The sequence below is a fragment of the Echinococcus granulosus genome (genome assembly GCF_000524195.1).
Source record: "Echinococcus granulosus chromosome Unknown EG_S00056, whole genome shotgun sequence".
Classification (NCBI taxonomy): Eukaryota; Metazoa; Platyhelminthes; class Cestoda; order Cyclophyllidea; family Taeniidae; genus Echinococcus; species Echinococcus granulosus.
Window position 1 is genome coordinate 62234 of NW_020170436.1, and position 19458 is coordinate 81691.

At 44.6% G+C, this 19458-nt stretch overlaps 2 protein-coding genes across 2 annotated transcripts; one reads left to right on the forward strand and one right to left on the reverse strand. All coding sequences in view use genetic code 11, as the record gives it.

Moving 5' to 3' along the window:
• Nucleotides 1-2386: 2386 nt before the first annotated feature.
• Nucleotides 2387-4108, forward strand: EGR_06382 (hypothetical protein; the record flags this gene model as incomplete). Its single annotated transcript, XM_024495631.1, has 3 exons — nucleotides 2387-2535; nucleotides 2808-2915; nucleotides 3946-4108. The coding sequence occupies 3 exons, from the start codon at nucleotides 2387-2389 to the stop codon at nucleotides 4106-4108; spliced, it is 420 nt and encodes a 139-aa protein (XP_024349907.1).
• A 2772-nt stretch (nucleotides 4109-6880) lies between these two features.
• EGR_06383 (Membrane-bound transcription factor site-1 protease) lies at nucleotides 6881-15760 on the reverse strand (the record flags this gene model as incomplete). Its single annotated transcript, XM_024495632.1, has 4 exons — nucleotides 6881-6898; nucleotides 7404-7567; nucleotides 7699-7833; nucleotides 15478-15760. The coding sequence occupies 4 exons, from the start codon at nucleotides 15758-15760 to the stop codon at nucleotides 6881-6883; spliced, it is 600 nt and encodes a 199-aa protein (XP_024349908.1).
• Nucleotides 15761-19458: the final 3698 nt, after the last annotated feature.

Genomic DNA, 19458 nt, shown 5'->3' on the forward strand with positions numbered 1-19458 from the left:
GAATTTGTGTTTAAAAGTCAAAAAAAAAAACAGGTAAAAACTTCTATTTCACAGCTTTGTCAAATCTCCCCTCTCAAATGGGTAAGCGAAACCGCTTTTATTGCTACTAACTTGACTTTCCAACTTCAAATGCACCGCCTACGAATACTCGGAAAGCAGACCACCATATGAAAAAAAACTGTAAGCTCCAACTCCTATGATATAGGAAAGGGGGATAGTAAAAGACGGACTGAAAATGGACCGCTAGGGGGCGCAACTGCCTGATATTCCCTAACATTTGCATGAACAGCTGTAGAGGCTTAGCTCCACTTACCTAGCTGTTTACTCTGGGGAGTAATAAAAAATCGCGCTCCATCATTAGCCAGGCAACCGACATAAGACATAAATGAGGATATGTTCTACCACTAAGTGGTAAAATTTGCCTTAATGAATTGCTAAAGCTTACCGCGATTAAAAATACTACTTGGTGGGAGACTTGTCGATCGCGGCAATTGCTTAGAAATTAAAATGGCATCTTGGTGGTCCCCTAAATGAGACGACTTTGGGAAGCGAAATCAGGATTTACCAAACGTGGGAGATTGCTAAATTTCAAAAATCAAAATACGATTAACTGACGGAAGGAATGGAAGGATTTCCTAACGTAGAGAAGAAAAAGTGGGGGGAGAGAGGAGGAGGGGTGAGAACGTTAGTAACTGAGCTTCTCCTGACCATTCCCCGTGTGGGCTATGAGGGTTGAGTTCCACAAGTCAGGTGGATTGGCCGTTGGGATTTACAGGATCAGCCACATTGTCATGGAAGTTGCTAAGCGATTGATTGAAACAGGGAGAAAGTGAAAACCTACTTTTAATGTGGATGTAATTTGCTAACTCCTGTTTAGGTGTGCTGGTTTAGCTACATTTGGGTGGTAAAATCGCAACAGGTTGTACTTTTCTCCTAGCGGCATGGCCAGAAGACCTTGCCCGTAGCCTCCCTACCCAGCCATTTTTACTCTAGTAATAAATCATTTTCCCATAGCTGTATGTCTCAGCATGGAGAGATAGGAAAGACTCAAAGCTCTGCAATTATAAACTCGTAAATTCTCCCCAGAAAAGTACGTTCGTCCCGTCGAGTAATGAAGACGTAGGCGCCTGTAGAAAACTGGATACATTCTGCTGTGATTTAAAGAGGGAAGGGGAATTCTGATATCTCATCCGCATTCCTTTAGCGTTATGAAGAAGTAAAGAGCACAGAAGCTGTTGCAGAACGCCCAACAAAACCGGTATGGATATAATTCAGTACATCGTCTTCAAGGAATCAGAAAAATAATCAGTAGGCACCCCTTTCTGGGACTGTAATCTCTTCCTGTTAGCGTATTTTCCCCGAATTCTAAAGCTTCAATAAGGTATGAGTGGGGATTTCATTAAAGGAGGCATTTTGTGCCCTTACTATTGCGTAACTTCGGACTCAGGATAGTCTGCATTTATGCGGACTCAATTAAGAAGAGCTGACTTCAAAACTGAGAGGAAAGACACAGTTTTGCCACCATATTACAAACAAATTATCAGACCGGGTTAATTTGGAGGAGAACAAATGGAAAAAGCCAACAGAGGGAGAGGAACGCGATTTGTGCGAGAGAAATTGGAGTGGACATAGCCTTGGACGCTCCATCCCTAACTAACGAAAAAAACGGCTGCCCAATCGGGAGGTCCCTTCTACATTATTTAGCCAGCCCATGTGTGAAAGTGACTAAACTGCACGATAGACACTGATCTATCCAGCTGCTAAGGCGATGGCACGTCTACAAGGGACGAATCTGAATTTGAAAAAATTGGAGATGGGAAAAAAGCATCACTCTTATGGCTCGACCATTAGTCCGTTATCCTCTATTCATTCACTCAAAATCAATTCATCCAACAATCCATTCGAGCACCCACACATCCACCAATTCACGCTATAATTTATCCCGACTAAGCACTCGTCCCACCCATCCATCCATCACTCAGCACATGACTTCATGCACCTATCCACTCGTCCAGCCTGCAGTCCCTCATTCAGGCATACATTTAGCCACCCGTCTAACGATCCGTCCGTATATCCACCCACCCACGCAACTCGCCTTCGTCCATCCCCAGAGGGGACAAAAAAAGCGGCCACGGTGCTGCCTTTATTATTGGTATGTTGTAATTAAATCAACCTCCGCCTCCTTTTTTTCCTTTTCACTGACGAAAGATTCTTTCGCATTGCCTTTCCCCACCTTCAGCGTTGGTTGGATCAAAGTCCTGCCTCAAGAACGAAGTTCTCACTTACTGATCGCCATGTCAGACCTGTCAAGGGTAACCCTCAGATCCCATAGTTCCTCCCTTTAGTTATTCGGATGACGATAGCACGACGCCCATTTGTGGTGCAAATGGCCTTCTGGCAAATTCATGATTTTCATGTGGGCGGAGGACATTTGCTGCAGCTGTTTCCGCCTGTGACCTCCTGTCTCTTTCAAAACAATCAAATGGTGCCACCACTGGGGCGTAATTCAAGAGTGGCGCCCGCCAAAACAAGACGGTAAGTCCGCAGGCAATGGAAGTCCTGTCACGGTAACGGTACCACGAATCGTAGCGAATGGCTTGTCCTATGGTACGCCGTCAACTGACGAGTGCACCGTGCGTGGGCCAGTCAAGTCCACGAATTGAAATGCCAGGCAACAGCCTTAATTCATGCGCGCTGGCCTGCGTGTGTACCACTACACAAACAGTCTGTAATGGTAACTGAAGTGTCCTTTCAACATCGGCGTCACAAAACAATCTCCACCTACAAATGTTTGCTCACACTTGCAGAGGACCACAAGCACAAGTTTTAAGGCACGGCACTCGTGACGAGACGTGTGTCCACTCATTGGCGAGGCACCTGATTGAAGGAGGCGCGTGGTTTAAAGAAGATCGACCGTATGTTTGTCGGTAGCGATTCTAGCCCTGGCGGTTCTGCCCCAGGCCTATAGCCTCGGCAGTCGGTTTTGGATACATTTAGCCAGTGCGTAAAATATCTACTGATCCTTGATGATTGACGTATAATCTAGCACAAATCCGAAAATGAACGAATCGTTTGTACCAATAATTAACCGGTCTTTTCACGAAGAGTTAGCCCACACTGGGTACCAAAGTGGCTTCCCACTTTGACCAGTACTGGAGACTTGAATGCTACAGTGAATTGAAGGAACCTTGGTGACAGAGAAGATAAGGATGCTATGAATTGTATACCCGAGTGATTTTCACCTCGATGAACATCCAGAAGAATGCCTCAAAGCTCAGTATTTCAGTACCGATGACGAAGTTGAGGAGGCTGTCCCAGAGTGGTTCAGCTAAGGTGATAAACTCTTTTTATATCTAAGCCTTTTAGATAAAAATAAGGACCAAAATACCCCGGTTTTATTCGACCATCCGTCGCAGTCATACCCCTTCTCCATATCAGGCGAATGACACAACGATGAGTGTTTCTGTGGCTGATACGAGCACCACCTTTTAAAGTCAAAAATCTCGGTCACGTCCTTTTGATATTGTTCTCAATGCTCGCCTTTCTGATTCGACTAAAGAAAGAACCTTCTGTTAAAATTTGACAGCCAAACTCTTCGTTTTGGCTTCGTGGACATTTAAGGCTCCGCCCTTCTACTTCCACTAGGCGGTATGTCCTCCAGACCATGCCGGAATTCCCCCAGCCCTTCTGTACGCCTGCAATGCACTTTCTGCCAGAGCACTACGAATTTGTTTGCTTTCAGAGAAGACGTGAGACGCTACATTGGTGGCAACGGAAAACGAATTCGATCCCAAAGAAGATCAGATTCAATTAATATAATCATTATCAAACCCTAACTTTACGAAAGGGTACATGCTGCGGATGAAAAAATCTGTGATGACCCCTGGCAGAGGGGTCGGAAACGGCGTCTACCTTCGGCATCTACCCTAATCCCGTGTTCTGTAGGAAAGCCATTAACAACTGCTGCAACACTAGTCGTGAACGATCGGCAAAAGTTCGTTACAGAGCTGTCAACGGCACCTACATGAAGGTGTCAATGAAGTCAGCACGCGATACCTTCTCCTATGCCGCTCTAGGGGCCGGATTGAACCCAGACAGAACACTGTAGCGAGGAGGAACAGAGGCAAGACCTTTTCCCGACGAAACTACTTTGAACCTCATTCCTCATTAAATGACCGCTTTTGGGCCAGTGCTACCCTATTCCCTAACACAGGATGCAACTCCAGATAGAGTAGAATCGCCAAGAGGAGCCAGTGAAGTTGCTGTCATGTATCATCTCAGCTACACGCCACTTCGATGGCTGGCACTTTGGCTCGTGGGTGTTTCATCACGGCACCGATTACATTGTGATGGCTGACGAAGGAGATTGACCAAGGGCAACGCCGAGGACGACGCTCAAAAGGAGAGGGGAACTGTGCAATAATCAGTTAGTTCAACTGTTCTTTTTGATCTTGCGGGCACTTAAGGTCCCACCTTTGTACTTCCGCTGGGCAGAATAGTCTCTCGCCCATGCCAGTGGCACTCCGACCCTTCTGTGCATCCATAATGCATATTCTGCCCGAGTATTACATCTTCTTTCGGCTTAAGGGAAGTCTCGGGCCGCCACACTTCTTCTGACCTTAAAATTAGCTTTATTTCAAAGGGCGGAGATGGTGATGCTTTTAGAAACCAAGTAACTTCCTTTCACAGATGATTATACAAAAAAATTTCCACTTAAATTCACCGCAATTTTAAAGCACCAAGGAAAGAGGACACCCAGTTGCTCAAGAACTATTTAAAATGGGGGGAAGGATTAGAAGATTGACTAAGGCACAAACAAGACGAGATCATGAAGAAGGATTACTGATGGAAGAAGAAGTTTCTTTACACCAAGAATTATTTGGCAACGGTATAGCTCTCATGGTAGTCCCCTTAAGACCTAAACCTCATGCATGATCCTTATACCTTACAATATTCGCCTCAATCCTACAATCTCTAGCAGTGTAGAGAACTCGAAAACCACATTAACGCCCACGCAAAGCCACACTTGAAATCGACATGTATGAATTAGCCTAACTCGATAAACAACAGTCCAAGTCACTGTAAACGGTTCTATTCACACGGAGAAACAAACCAGAGCGGTAAACAGGTGAAGAACCACCTTCCGACTAATCGTAGACGGAAGGACTACACGTCGGCGTTAAGCTACAATGGCGTCAGACGAGACTTGGAGGAAAAGAGAGGGAATGCCTTCTTAGGCAAGTGTAAAATGAAACAGTGAGGTTCTGACTGAAAAAGTCAAATCGCAGACTCGGAAAGCCACCAGATGCCAAGAATTAACATCGTCAGCCACTCAAATTAGTGCTGCACGAACTGGAATGCCCCATCCATCGTTAGTGTGGAGTAGGATGCCCTTAGCACCCACTACTGTGGAGGAATTTAAAAGTTCCTGTTTGACACGAAGACACCTATCACCCCATTATCAACCTAATGAGAAGAAGTAGGATTTCGCTGTTAGGAAACTACTTTAAAACCAATTGTTTAGGATTCCTTAATCCTGCCAAATATTGCAAAGTGAAAGGATAAGTGAGTTGAACGTTTGACTTCTGCGAAGGCGGATCCCTCGAAACGCCCAATCAAAGGGACTCAAACCACGTACTTCAAATAGTCCAATTATGTCCAACTTTGCGACATAAATATTGTCCAGTTATTATATTTTTTAAAAAAAAGCGTTACAAAGTGAAAGCGCCCCATAAAGTAATCAAGCATGAGAAGGGGATTTATGGGGTAAAGGCGTTTATGACCCTCCGCTTTTAAAGTTTACCCCTCCCCAGTGCTATCAAGGTATTTTTTGCCCGAAAAAAAAAACACGCAAAACCTTTTCATGTTTTACCCGAGCTTCAAAGCCGAAATTACCCATTTGTCAAGGTGTTTGGTCATTTTCGAAAGGCCTTGACAGTCAACGAGAGAGATGACAAACGTAACGGAGTGTGTTGAAGATTAATTAGTTGACGCCGACGGGACAGAAAAAAGCGGCGGAGTGGAGACTAGGTGTTGGAGCTTGCAAAAGAAAATTATTGTCTACGTCAAAACGGTTCAATTAGAAGCAAGAGGGTGAACGCAGCAAAGGCCTGAAAAGGGATATCAGGAAGCGATTATTCCAGTGGTAATCCACACACTGAGGATCACGACGAGGCGGGTTATGGAAAGAGAGCTGACGTTCTCCAGCGAATCTTTTTAGCGAGTCCTGAGATTCTCCATGGGGATGTTTATGCCACCCATGCCTATTTACCAGGAACCCAATCCCTCTGTAAGCTAACGACAGATGCAAGTCCGGTTTCCAACATCAAGACGGTCGTCAGAGGTGACTACGTATTCTCGACCCGCAGATCGGAGGAGATGCTAGATGCTACACACACATGATTGCATCCCAAACCGTTTCCACCGTGATGAAACGTTGACCGATCCTTGCTAATCATTGAGCGGTCAAAATTAGACGAGGTCTGTACAGCCGGACGACTTCTGCTTCCTTAAGCGGGTATTCTTACTTTCCTAGCAATTTGTGCGCCATGACAGCGACAAAGCTCGTTCTCTCCTTGATGCCACCTTGAAAAAGCTCGTCCACTGGAACTATTTATAAAAATAACATCCATTCTGTTCAATGGCAGTGATAGCTGGAACACCAGACACCAGAAAACACCCAGACAGCATCATCCTTTAAGGGATTGAGAGCTATGGCAAACTATTTCTTTCTGGATTGGGGGAAGGGATTAATATTTCAACCTTGGCGGAGAGTAGCGACCAGCTCTCTCAAAAAACCAGATTTACCGACAGGGTGGGTGCAGTGGCACAGCAAACCAACTACCACTTCACAAACAAGAGAAATTCAAACAGACATACCTTAATCTTCAAAGGCCATCTAAACAGGAAGGAAAGGCAAGTTTTTACTTCTCAGCACTTGGCAATATTTTGCTGATTTAATTCGACGGGATTATTCAAATCATCTACGCAGACTAAAGCGTAAACCGGAGTCGATTTGGGCGGTAAAGTTGAGCTCTACGAAACACAAAAGCAGCGGCCAAAGGAAAAGGTATTCTTGTTGTGCATCTTTACGGTGGAAAAGGGGAGAAGCGGTCATTTCTCTATGAGAATAGCAAAAAAACAAGCAAGCAGCTTCAAATGAAAGAGAGAAAATGCCGCAAGCTTGTGACGCAATGGAGTTGGAGGAAGTGAAGGAGATTGTTTTGGATGGCAAAAATTATTCCCAAACAGAAGGAAAGGTGGAGACGTTCTTGCTACCAGTAGAGGTTCACGTGAGATTTCTTTGGGGAAAAAGAAAACACCTCCGTTTACATGCAAAAGGGGAATTGTATTACGCCTAATTTCTTATCCCAGGTTAAAGAGGCATCTCTAAAGTGGAATACCGAGACGCCTTTTTCTCTAATTCCGCCAAAGGGTGCCAGAGGAGCTTCAAAGACGACCGAAGCGCAAATGACCGGAAGCAATGCACAGCCCACTTCGGTGCTTTCAGTGCATCTGACTGTCGTTGTAGTGACAGCCAGTTGGGAAGCAACAGCAACTGGGTGCCCTGGAAACGACACTCAAAAGAGAGTCGTGAACTATGTAACATTTCAATGTATCCAAACATTTCATTTTATGGCAGAACAACCAGAGTCTTCGAACAGTAGGGAGCAGTGACTATCATGAAATCCCACCTACCTTCCATGGGTTTTGGCAATTCGACTGGCTCAGATCCAAACGCCTTCGAAGCCGGTTCCAGGGCCGAGGCCAACGGTTCAGCAACACGTCCACTTGTCCCAAATTCGAGTAGACTTTGCACCAACCAGAAGCAGTCTGTAACAAAACACCACATATTTAATTATGGAAGTGATTGGCAACGCCTAAGACTATTGGATACCGATTCTTGTGTGGAAGAAAAGGATTATTCGACCATTCTCCCACCATCTTGGTGGAGGGGGGGAAGCGGCAGGGAGGGGAGAGCATTTGTTTATAGCCACGGCCTCCCAGCCTTTCAGTGCAATAACAATAAAACCTCCCATGATAATTTTGCTTCAATGCGACTTCAGGAATGCCCCAGAGAGTTACGCGATTCCAGCTGAATAAGGTGGATACCACATCCGTGAGGGGGTAAGCGACAGTCAGCCTAGGTCGCTTGATTTAAGGACTAGAAAGGAAAGTTTAGAGGCAATAAAGGGGCTTATTTCAGGCAAAGAAGCAATCATGGCTCCCATTACTGACAGCAATGATTGACGCACTGGAAGTTTATGATAAATTTCAATCCTCACCTTAGTCTTATAGGTCGTAAATACGCACCTTGAAAGCGAGGAAATTTTTGATAAGCAAATAAACAAATCGCTAGTTCAGAAAGTGCATAAATTTTTGATTGTACACAGTGACTTAAGGGCAGAGGTGGTAGTGGGACAGTTTTTACGAAGACGGCGATATTTTGTGCGGTTACCACCTGCACATGACATTTTCTGTTGCAGGTGGGCAATTCACTGGATCCACTCCTTTGCTAGGAGCACTTTCTCCCCAAGTAGGCAAACGACACCACTTCAATTGACACCGCAATTCGTTGTGTGTAAGCGATTGCAGATTTTATTGCCACCATCCTAGGAGGGGTAAATGAAGAGCGAAAAAGGGCAAAAAAGGAAAAAGAGATGAAATGAGGGAATGACTGTGATTTTGCAGACTTATTGATCAGTGGAGTCCCATGGTGGGACATGAAAGACTCGTCAGGGGAGTTGACACCTTGGTTATTTGAATAAAATGTTCTGCAACGACATGCTTTGAGATTGCCCAGGAAGGAAGGGGGAGTTTCACAAATGACAGGGAGGACAAAATATACTCCTAAAAGCACGACATTTACCTTTGGAATAAGCAAAAGGAGGGAGAAAATTTATTTCGCCGAGTGGTAAAAATCCCAGTTCCATACCTGCGCAGATATTTCAGTTTGCTAGCATCCGCAAACTCTGCAGCGGTCGTGATTCAAGGCTGGAAGTACTCCAGGATAATCAATGGGAATCAGAAAATTTGAAAGCTTGCTAGTGAATGGAAGGGTGGAGGTGCTTCGAAAGCATTATATCATTTAGTAACCCATTGTGAGACTATCACACAAAACGGACGGTCTAGATGGGAGATCAAATGCTACAAGGATATGATGAGCCAGTTAAAGCCTAAAGAAAAATTAAATTCCTTTAAACAATGTGTACTGGTAAACACACTGTAGGCTTTGAAATACTGGAACATGTTTGGTGAATATCAGTTTGCACTGCAGTTGCCATGGCACTCTGTGATTTGGCCCTTACCAGTCAATTAAACGCGTGTTTTTGTTTAGTAAGTTATGGTTAATTCGAGAGGAGCGGACAGTTGAGTGGTGGACAAGCCAATGTTTCTGCCAAATTCCACCACAAATGATGGTAGAGGCGTCCTGTTCAACATCGGTGTGATTTCCTCTGGGTCTAGAGGGGTCACCTCAACCTCCACAGTCCACCACAGGCTGAATGAGGGATTGGTTGACCTCAAGGTCAAATATGACGCGCCGTAAGTCTTGCCAAGTATTACAGAGGTATGTGTGGACGGAGTCACTGCTTCTTTGGAAGCCTAATGAATCACTTTTCCGGTCCCAAAGTTGTAATTTATAAGCGCCAAAATGGAAATCTTTCACCCATCCAACATAGTTAAGGCTCTAATGAGCAGCAGCCTATATCGTGAGAGAATTATAGAGATTCATTACTAGAGTTTTACTAGTTTTGAAGAGCAGCATCTCTAGCAACAGCTAACGTGGTCGTTGTAAAATAGTGTTTAGATGCGTGAGTGCGGGTTCTGTCGAGCTTTCAATCTGCATCCTCAATGGGATAAAGACTTCAATGCGGACACCTTCGGTGCCGACCGGCTGCCAACTGAGTAGTAGTGGAGGCTACGGGATGGCCTGACCTTACGCCAATTATCAGCACATTTAAAATCCACTTGTACGGAACATTGGCCGATCCCGAGGAATTTGGTGGGAGAGAGAGAGCACCCAAAACGTCCTAGAGTATTCGAGGATCAGGCCAGGAAAAGGACATCATTCTAGGGAGTCGAAAGAGGAGCGATTTCTGAGGTGGTAGGCGTCCCCCTTATTTCAAAGGTGGTATTAAGAGAACTTTTCAGATCTGCCGACATATTTTATACGCAACCCAGGACAGTAATTATCATATCATCGAAACAAACTTGTTATTAGCTAAGATTGCCCATCCGACAAATTTCAGACATAACTCAGGCCTGAAGTGATTAATTACTGTTTTCAAAAGCATTAATCATGCTGTAGAGGTGTGATAACGAAATATATGAGGGCGCCAATTAATCAGCATTCCAAATGATTTGATATTATGGGACGGCTTTTTCGCTTCAGAGACGCTGTCCACTCTTCATCATTCGTCAAAGCAAAGAAAAACAATCGGTTCGCTGCGATCAGGTCTCTAACGGCGCTGCATTTGAGAGGTAGCGCCAGCTCAACACTCCTTATCCCAAGTCTAATCCTAAATAAGGATTTCGCGATTCACTGGAGCAGGAAATACTGTACACCTCGTTGGAACACTTGTTGTATCGTGTACAGCTTCCATTAGAGCCATTTGAACGAGTTCTGAATTTGAAAGATTGACCTTCAGAGAAAAATCGGAGTCGCTTCAACAGCAACAAGTCATATCAAATCAAAGGGAAGTGCGCAGGGACGTATTTGTTGAACCGGCAGGCAGCAAATCAAGCCCACTCCCAGTGGGTGGTCAATGTGGATGACGCGAAACGCTGAATTAATCATAAGCATGGAGACGACAAAAAGCGAGATAAATATCGCCTTGAGAATAGGAGAGATAAAGGGATCTAGAGTTGACTCAACATCGTCGAGAGATCAGATGTGCAGCGGTGTTTATGAAAGGCATGGGGATTCTGGAGAGCAGGCCTCCGGTAAAATGATTCCTCTGGCAGTTTTGGGAGTCGCATCAGAATAAGTGAACAGTAGAACCCTCCAGACTGATGTGAAGTGTGATGGTGAATGGGCCAACTGTCTGGGTAATTAAATGATCACACTTAAAAGTGACATTTATAGCAGAGGAAAAAGCGACTAGATCGCACCCAACGCATGGAGCTACAGCCAACTCTACCAGTTTGTATCAAAAAAGTGTGCGCGAAGCATGATCAAATGTTACATTGCAGGGGTTCATTAATTTAGCTTCGCCGCCTTGTAGAGGCGGAGCAGTCACCTGCTCATCAACCCTAGGTTTAACTACAATACGAATCGTCCCTTCAGACCAACTGGATTTATTACTAAAAGGGCATAAATTCGAAATAAGACGAATGTTGTAACATAAAGGTAATGCATTTCTTCAAACTAAAAAGTGGAACATGCCTCGAAACCCCACCTCTTCCCGCCGTCCCTCTTTCCCACTCACTTATATATGCATACACATCCACCGAGACACACGCACCATGTAACGTCGCTTTTATGAGGTGTGTATAAGTGGTTGAGGATTGCACGACTCCCGAAACGCCCCCAAAAGTAATTTATTTTGCATGATAAATTACTGTAACTTGCAACCTAGAAAGTGATCAGTTTATATGAGTGAAAACGCGAATCTTTCAAAATATAGGCAGGCCAAAGTTTAGGTGACTTTCGCTTCGCTTTTTTTACCGTCTTATCTCAGTCCTCGAGCATGGGGGTTCGGAGGTTGCACCCCTCCTTTCAGAACAGCGGTAGCCCAACAATTAAGTGGGATAACGATTAAGTCAGTTGAAAGAAGTTATTCCATAACGGTCACGTACTGACCAACAGCTAGTAGATGGGATGACACTGCAACGCCAAAACGATGTCATTTTTTGGAGTTTTAGATGTCCAGTAAGAATCTCAATCGAAAGTTACCTTGAAACTCTGGAAAAAAACCAGACACCTAGGATGGAAAATTCGGGATAGGCCTAGAGTGATCCGACATTGATGGTATGAATTAACACTCAAAGGTCAAAGGAAAGCGAACGTTCCAGTGAGACCTCCCAAAACGTCAAGTGTATCACTTGAATTGGAGGGTGATGTTTAAAGCAACCAAGTTCGTCAAGTAAAAATCAACGCGTACATTCGCATGGAAGCTAAGTCGACTGCATTGTAGCATCATTCTTCCCTTAAAATTGATATACCCAGAGAGAACTATACATTGAGTGCGTACAAACGATTCAACAGTCGCAATTAGAGGATAAAGCAATCAGTCAATTAGCATCCCTTGAAAGACAAAGTGGGTGATAGCCCCAAAAGCATTAATTTCGCAGAAAAAAACTAAGCCCAGGAGATATAAGGCGTTGTCGGACCAGAAGGCAATATACGAACAGCAATGCCACGTGACGGAACGACTTGGTGATGCACTGGCCATTAATTTAAGGCTATACGGCAGTAATGTTGAACTTTTACTGGTGATGGACTTAGCAAGATACGTCTTCTACTACGGGGAGTGGAGGCCAGCTGCAACCGACAATCAATTCACATATTCGGATATGAAGAAAGCAAAACATGTGACCTGAATTCTTGTTTCAACCGTACTTGCGATGAAAAGGCAACATGTTATCGGGATTAGGAAATCTCATCCAAAGAACTTTCCCATCACTGCCGATAATGTCTGGTATGTGGTAAAAAAGATGGGGCTGAATTGGTGGAAGCCTCATTATGCCCCCTCAATCTTCCACGCGACAGGCTACAGTGAAAAATGGCTGGCGGGACCTGGAGAGGTGCAAACGTGTGCCTCAGTGAGACTCTGACCCTTTCCGCAGACAATCGAGAGTGCCCACGCCCAAAGATACCCCAGCCCGTCTGATTTAATACTTGGGGCAGTTGATAAGGCGGTTATCAACAAGCCTACCCACGGCATACCAAGGACTTGTCAATGTTTCCCACTACCGGGAACGTCCAAGGTGTCGCAGGTAAATACGTCATGAAAACATTCAGATTGTTGCTAGCATTAGTGAACAGCGTCGCCATCGGCCATAAGAAACGAATCGCGAGTTTGATGAGAGCACATCAATAGTTGAAAAAAAATGGAAAACCAAAATAAAGAGATTCTCTACTTCTAAATTAATGAGGAACCACAACTCGATGAGTTTTTCTAATCGAGAAAAACGGTAAAAAGTACAGCAGAAGGTGAAAATTTTTTGTCGCAAATTGGGAAAAGCTGCGTTCTCAACTTTCCACATGTCAATTTCTAAGAGTTCCTCCTTAAACCCTTCTTGATGAAGATAAAAGATTGTGAAACTTAAATTGAACAGTGGGGAAACATTAGGCTGAAATGCCTTGACGTGGTCAAAACAAAACAGCCCTAAAAGGCAGCTCCAAGTTGGAAGCAAATGCACGATTAAAAGTACCGAAAAAGGAAAGAAAGGTGCACCACCTACTGCGAGGTTAGGTTAGGTAGATGAAACAGAAGAAATAGTTCCAAGGGCTAAAATTAATTCGACCACTTTAAATTGCGTAAGTTAAACTTTCAGCTCCAATCTGTTGGCGTACGAGACTACTCAAAAGCTTACATTAATGAAAAGAAGGGAAGGTAAATATGGATCCAGTTAACTGGAGTTCTCCACGCTGATATTTTAGTGCTTCTGAAACCAACTTGGATCGTGTCTTTTCCGCTCCTCTGCAAATTTCTAAAGCATCTAATTTTTCAACTTCTGTGTCTTGTAACAACCTCGGGGGATGAATCAAGTCACGCATTTTTGGCAGTGCAGTGAGATACAATTGTTATTCTCCACTTACTGCTAGAAATACAGCACCTGCAGTTGGTGCTTCAAGGAGAGCTTACTTCCAAGCGGCTTAAGAGCTAACTGTGTAAGAGCAGTGCACAGGAAGGACGTCTACCGCGGATGGATGAAGCTGCCGAAACTTGAAAAGGAGGACTACAAAGCTGTAATAACCAATTTCCGACTTTCCCAATCATGACAAGAACTACTTACGATACTCCTCCAAAGTGATAAGAGAAATCTAAAGATCTAGCATAGTGATCAGGGAAAGCGTTCCCAATTACTGATTGGGCGGAATAAAAGTGGAAATGGTGGATAAAATTGGGAGGAGAAAAGGACAACCATTTGCTGCACAAAGTGACAGGAGTGCAAAATACGTTCTCTGTGGGACATTGGCCAGCCTTGAGCGTCACCTCTCCAACGCATTTTGCTAACAGAGGGTACAGTAGACGAACCTTCTTGAAATAAAAAAAGATGGGAGATTTCCCTCGCTGTGGTGAACGAGCATTGTATGGCCTTCGTTTCAGCCTCACAGCTAAACTCAAATGTCTGGTCATTTCGATGACCGGTGCAGAGGATGAACTACCAAAAATGATTACAACCACAGGTAAAGAAGTCTCGGCATCTGAGCTGGTGGCGAGGGGGTTTCGTCACTTCACTGTGGTTTTCACACTCTTAATGCGTCCACAGTAATGCTGTAGATGCAATGCAAATCACACAGTAAATGAATAAAGTGCGATGAATGTTCAAGACAAAACTGGATTCATAAAAGAAATGCTGGAGATGTGGCAATAAGGTTTGCATTGGGTAATAAATGCTCCCTTTCGCTACTCTTGATGGAGGGGCAAATGCCATTCATGGGCCAGTCTAGTCCAAACACCGTTAATCGAGATAGCGGACAACAGCTGGAATGCCGACATGCATTCAACAGCGCATGGTGATCGTCTGAGCTTCCCATCAACAGTAAGCCGGTAGAAGTCTAAAAAATACCACGACTGGGGCAACCACTGGCTGTAAGCCTGCAAAAAGACTGCATCTATACGTGATGATTCCGACCGTGGTACCTCCAGATCACCTTCGCAATAGTCATTCAGTCGGTGTGTGAAAAGCCCGCCTGATTCTAAGCGCCTGATCGACGCATAATCCATCGTGAAGCTAAACAAGAAACGAATCCCTCCGCAGGAATGATGAACACAAATATTTGCAAATGCTCACAACGTCAGAGAGCCAGTACAGGCTGAATATCAAAAAAATGAAGTAGGCTGCCTTAGGATGGTTCATCCACACTGTCAGGTCCTTCCGTCCCGCAGCTACTCGAAACGTATTTAGTCCAATGTTGGTATTGGTGCATAAATGGAATACCAGGAATCATAGGAGGGAAGGTAAACCCACTTTACCTACATTGAAATTGGCTAATTAGGTGCACAAGAAGCAGATCAAGCAGCTCATGGATTCAGGCTCTCAATCATTATAAGCCACCGTACTAAAGCAACCGGTTAATTAGTAAGTTCTGCAATGCACCCAGGAGTTGAAAGTAACCCAGACACTAACATAAAGGACTGTACTCACCACCTCACTTGCGTGTACAAAGCGCAAATTATATACAAGAGAAAAATTTTTGCCCGTTTTCTCAAAGTAACTTCTCGAGCAGTGCACTTCAACTGACAGGAAAACGTTAAATGGAGAGATATACACTGCTCGTACGTTAAGAGAGTAAAACAGACTCACTATTTTTCGCACTGCTGGACGAATCCAGGCAGCTTGAGTCGCCGAACGCCCCCACTCTTCCCGAATTGAGTGCTTCAGGATCATTCTCCCAGAGACCGAGTACGGGGACTAGAGGGTCAGTGTTGGTAGGACTTGATCGAAGGCCGGAGAAGAGGATCTTCTGCTTGTTGTCGAAAGACCTCGACTCCGACTCAGTCAGTCCCGCAGCTCGATCGATGATCTGGCGTCCGAGGTCGACAAGACGGCGGGACATGACGCGGGCGTGACCTCGGATATTTGACATGCTGGCGAGGTGGCTACCCGAGGGGTAGTCAACTGGAGAACGAGAGAACCAAATACTCTTTCACCACATGCAAGAATGAAGTATGCAATGAAGGTGATTTTTGTGGAGAGGATCACCTGGTTCGTCTGATGCTAAATTTATCTATTCCTACGAGAAAAACGGGCCCAAAAACATTAGAATTTGTTTCTGGTGTTGCTTAATTTAATTCACATCGAAGTGGACCCCATCCAGACAATCGGCTTACTAGCCTTGTCCGCTTACTTTAGGTTTTTCTGTGTTGTGGGAAAATATGACCAAGTGGAAACCTTTTTGGTAACTGAAATGCACTTTGATGGGTAGATGGACGGATGAATCGGTGAATATGGGGTGGATATTTGGATTTCATATTGAAGAACAGATTGGGAATGAGTGGGTGAAATAAAGGTTGCAGGATGAATAGACCCGGCCATAGATGAGTGGATTGATAATGGACATATTGATGAGGCCAGAAGTGGATGGGCAGATGGATGAATGGATCTAGACTAGGGAAAGTGGGGACTTCAGAACAGGTACATGACTGGACAAGTTCAAAAGCGGTTTCACTACTATGATTGTTTGTTTAACTCTTCGTTTTGGTTACGTGGGCACCTAAGGTTTCGAGATTGGACTTTCGCTGGGAAACATGGTCTCTATGGAAGACTCAGAGCGCTACAACGATGACAACAAAAGATTCTTTTCTAATACACAGGCAGTTTGCTCAAGAGAAATCGGAAACCACCACCTGGGTTCCATATTTTGCCGTGTTGTAGGTAGAATAACCACAGCAACTAAGGCGGAGTAAAGTGACTGGAAAAAAAATTTTTCACATTCGCCTCACTTGACAAAACGATGCAACGCAGCGCCATAACAGGTGGGGAAGACAGGAGAGTTTAAAATCACCACTGCAAAAGACAACTCCTTAGTCAAACCAACAAAAATCGCATAAAATAGTCCAACACTTTAAATTTCCCTTCCAACTTTTGAGGAAAAATGGCAAAATTCACATCAGCTTAGAAACTGAAAAAAAGAGTCGCTATCGGCTGAAAGTTCGACAGTCAGTTTTTAGGAAATAGGGAGGAATCCAGCCGTCGGACAAAACCATCCTTAAGAATTCGGAATTAGAAGTGTCAATTTTTATGCACTTAATTGCAGGGGAGAGGGAAAGTCAGGGAATGAATTTCACTTCACCATGTGGTCGAGGAACGCCTAACACTAAAGCTCACTCCCTCCAGCAAACTTCCAGCACATGCAAAGACTTATCCCTTCTTCATCAAGTTTTATTGACGGCTTTTTTTAGCGTTCTCCGTTGATCCACTTTTTAAATGGACAAAGAGGTGGACTAACGTTGGTCACCACCTCAGAGGCATGACTTCGCATTTGAAAATGCCTCTAGAAGTGGAAATCACACCTCCATTCCGATGCTGTTAAGTCACTTCACTTCCTCAACCTGCAGCCGATACTACTAATTCGGGTGAAAAGCAGCTTCCAGTAGCAAAAAAAGAGTTTTCAATGAATTGACGAATCCTGTGATGGGTAGACAATTACCACTGAGACCCTTTTCTTGCCTTCCCATCTCAATAATTCAGTGTACCGAGCGGTTTTTCAATTCGACGACAATTTCTTGGCAAATACCAATCCACTGTGTGTGAGGTGAAATTGGCCATATATGCTGGCCTTGACTTGTCCCTCCTCGTCACTCATTTCTACTGCCATGGCCGACAATGAAAATATTGAACACATGTCTAGTGATGACGCCTTTGACAAAAGAACGAGGGAACGTCCTCCTACTTTTCTTTGTGCAGATGGACAACGGGAGCGAATGCGACTGCTCCAAAGTAAATTTTCTTCTCAAGTTTGTGCTGAGCCATAAAGTTCATCTTACCGGTCAGTTCTACAGCCTCCTACAAGTAGACGATAGCCATGTCTCGCAAAGTTTAGTTTAAGGTGAGGCAAGGTGAAGTGAGGTAAGATTGCGGCTCCCTCCAAAAGGCCATTTCATTCTCCACATTCCATGAACTAAATGCCAAACGAGTTTAGTTCTGCAAATTAGGCCAAAATGTAAGATGAAAAAAGTGCTGCAAATCGTAAAACTTGAAGGTAGGATACGAAAATGCCAGTTTGGTGTGCGATTTAATGCCAAGTTCGTGGAGCAGGAACAATAACTTGGGTACGGAAAAAAAAGGCAGTACACCAATTCTGCCAACAATAAAAAAAAAGCTTAAAACTGACAGTTGGAGTATTTCCGGGTGTAAAGACATGTAACAGCGTGAGATGCTAACCGCACTTAGCATGCGTGACCGCATGCACGCAAAGACGAAATGGCTCGTCTCGTCAGTTACCATCGATGCGCGAGAGGAGAGATAACCGCACTGTATTCTGGCGCAGGATCTAAATTCCTCCAAAAACACACCCTCTGTGTTTGCTACAAATAATTCGAGAAGACAGGAGAAATATTACGAACGCCTCAATAGTGCTACAATCAATCAACGAGGACTTCGCGCCTGCAAAGAGTAGGGCAGGGCAGTACCACTAGAAGGATTTTAGAATGCTAAATCAAATAGGTGTTAAGTGGGTTTTCCTTTCCGTGAATAAAGACTGGAATGGACATTACTGTGTCTCCTAAAAAATGGATATCTAGACGTCAGAGCACTCCGAAAAAAAACGACACCTTGAAAGGCCTACTACCCTAAAATGTCGTGTGCTATGAGCACCAGACAGGAGTACTTACACCCATTCAAGCACAATACTCCAACCTAACATACTCAGCACGGCACAGTAGGCGTCAGTGGCGATTTCGTGCCACTCTTTATGGGTGCGACGGAACGAAGGTAAACAGCAACTTTTCCGACGACGCGAAAGACGTCTTTCAAGCTCAAGTGATCAAAAATGTCGCATCACCTCCGAAGTCATGAAACAATTCAGCCAGTGTACGATGAAGTATCCTACTGGTGAACGGAAGACGGGGTCTTCCGTTACAGTGGAAGAACTTCCTAAAAAGATGCTTGGTTGTTGTGCGACCTGGTAATTGAAAGGTGGGAGCTGCTTTGCAGAGTGGATTCAAAGGGTGGCTGCATTGCCAACGAAGAGAGGGCTCAGTAATGTACTGATTGCCTTCTTCGCGAAGCGCAATAGCAACAATGAGTCAATGGCCCTAGGACGGTTAACCTTGTGACTCGTGACCCGTGACCCACCTACCCACTTAAACAGCCAAAAAGTCAGCCAGTCAGTCACATGGCATGTAAAGCAAAAAATTCGCACGTTTCGTGTCCTGCGACTAGCGACGGATTTGATCTAGTGACGGGTGGGAGGGCAGGTAATTGCACTTTTATGCGGTCACGAAGTCACATGCACATACGCACCCAAGCCTACGCAAACATGCACATTCCCACTCCCTCACTCGTTCACGCACGCGCATGTGCATGTCTCGAACCGACACGTTTCAATGCCGATGAGTGGACATGTGACAAGTGCGGATGACAGTTGACTAAGGCCAAAGTTCAAATGATTCACTGAATCACTGCATCAACCTCACACCAAGTAAGCAGGATGCGTTAGGTAACAATACATCGAAAGCGTCACACCATGCTGGCTCCAAAGGTAACGCATTCATTTAGACGTCGCAGAAGTTGACCCAAATAGTCATTTTGTGTGGGAAGGGAGGGACGCCAACTAGACAGCGC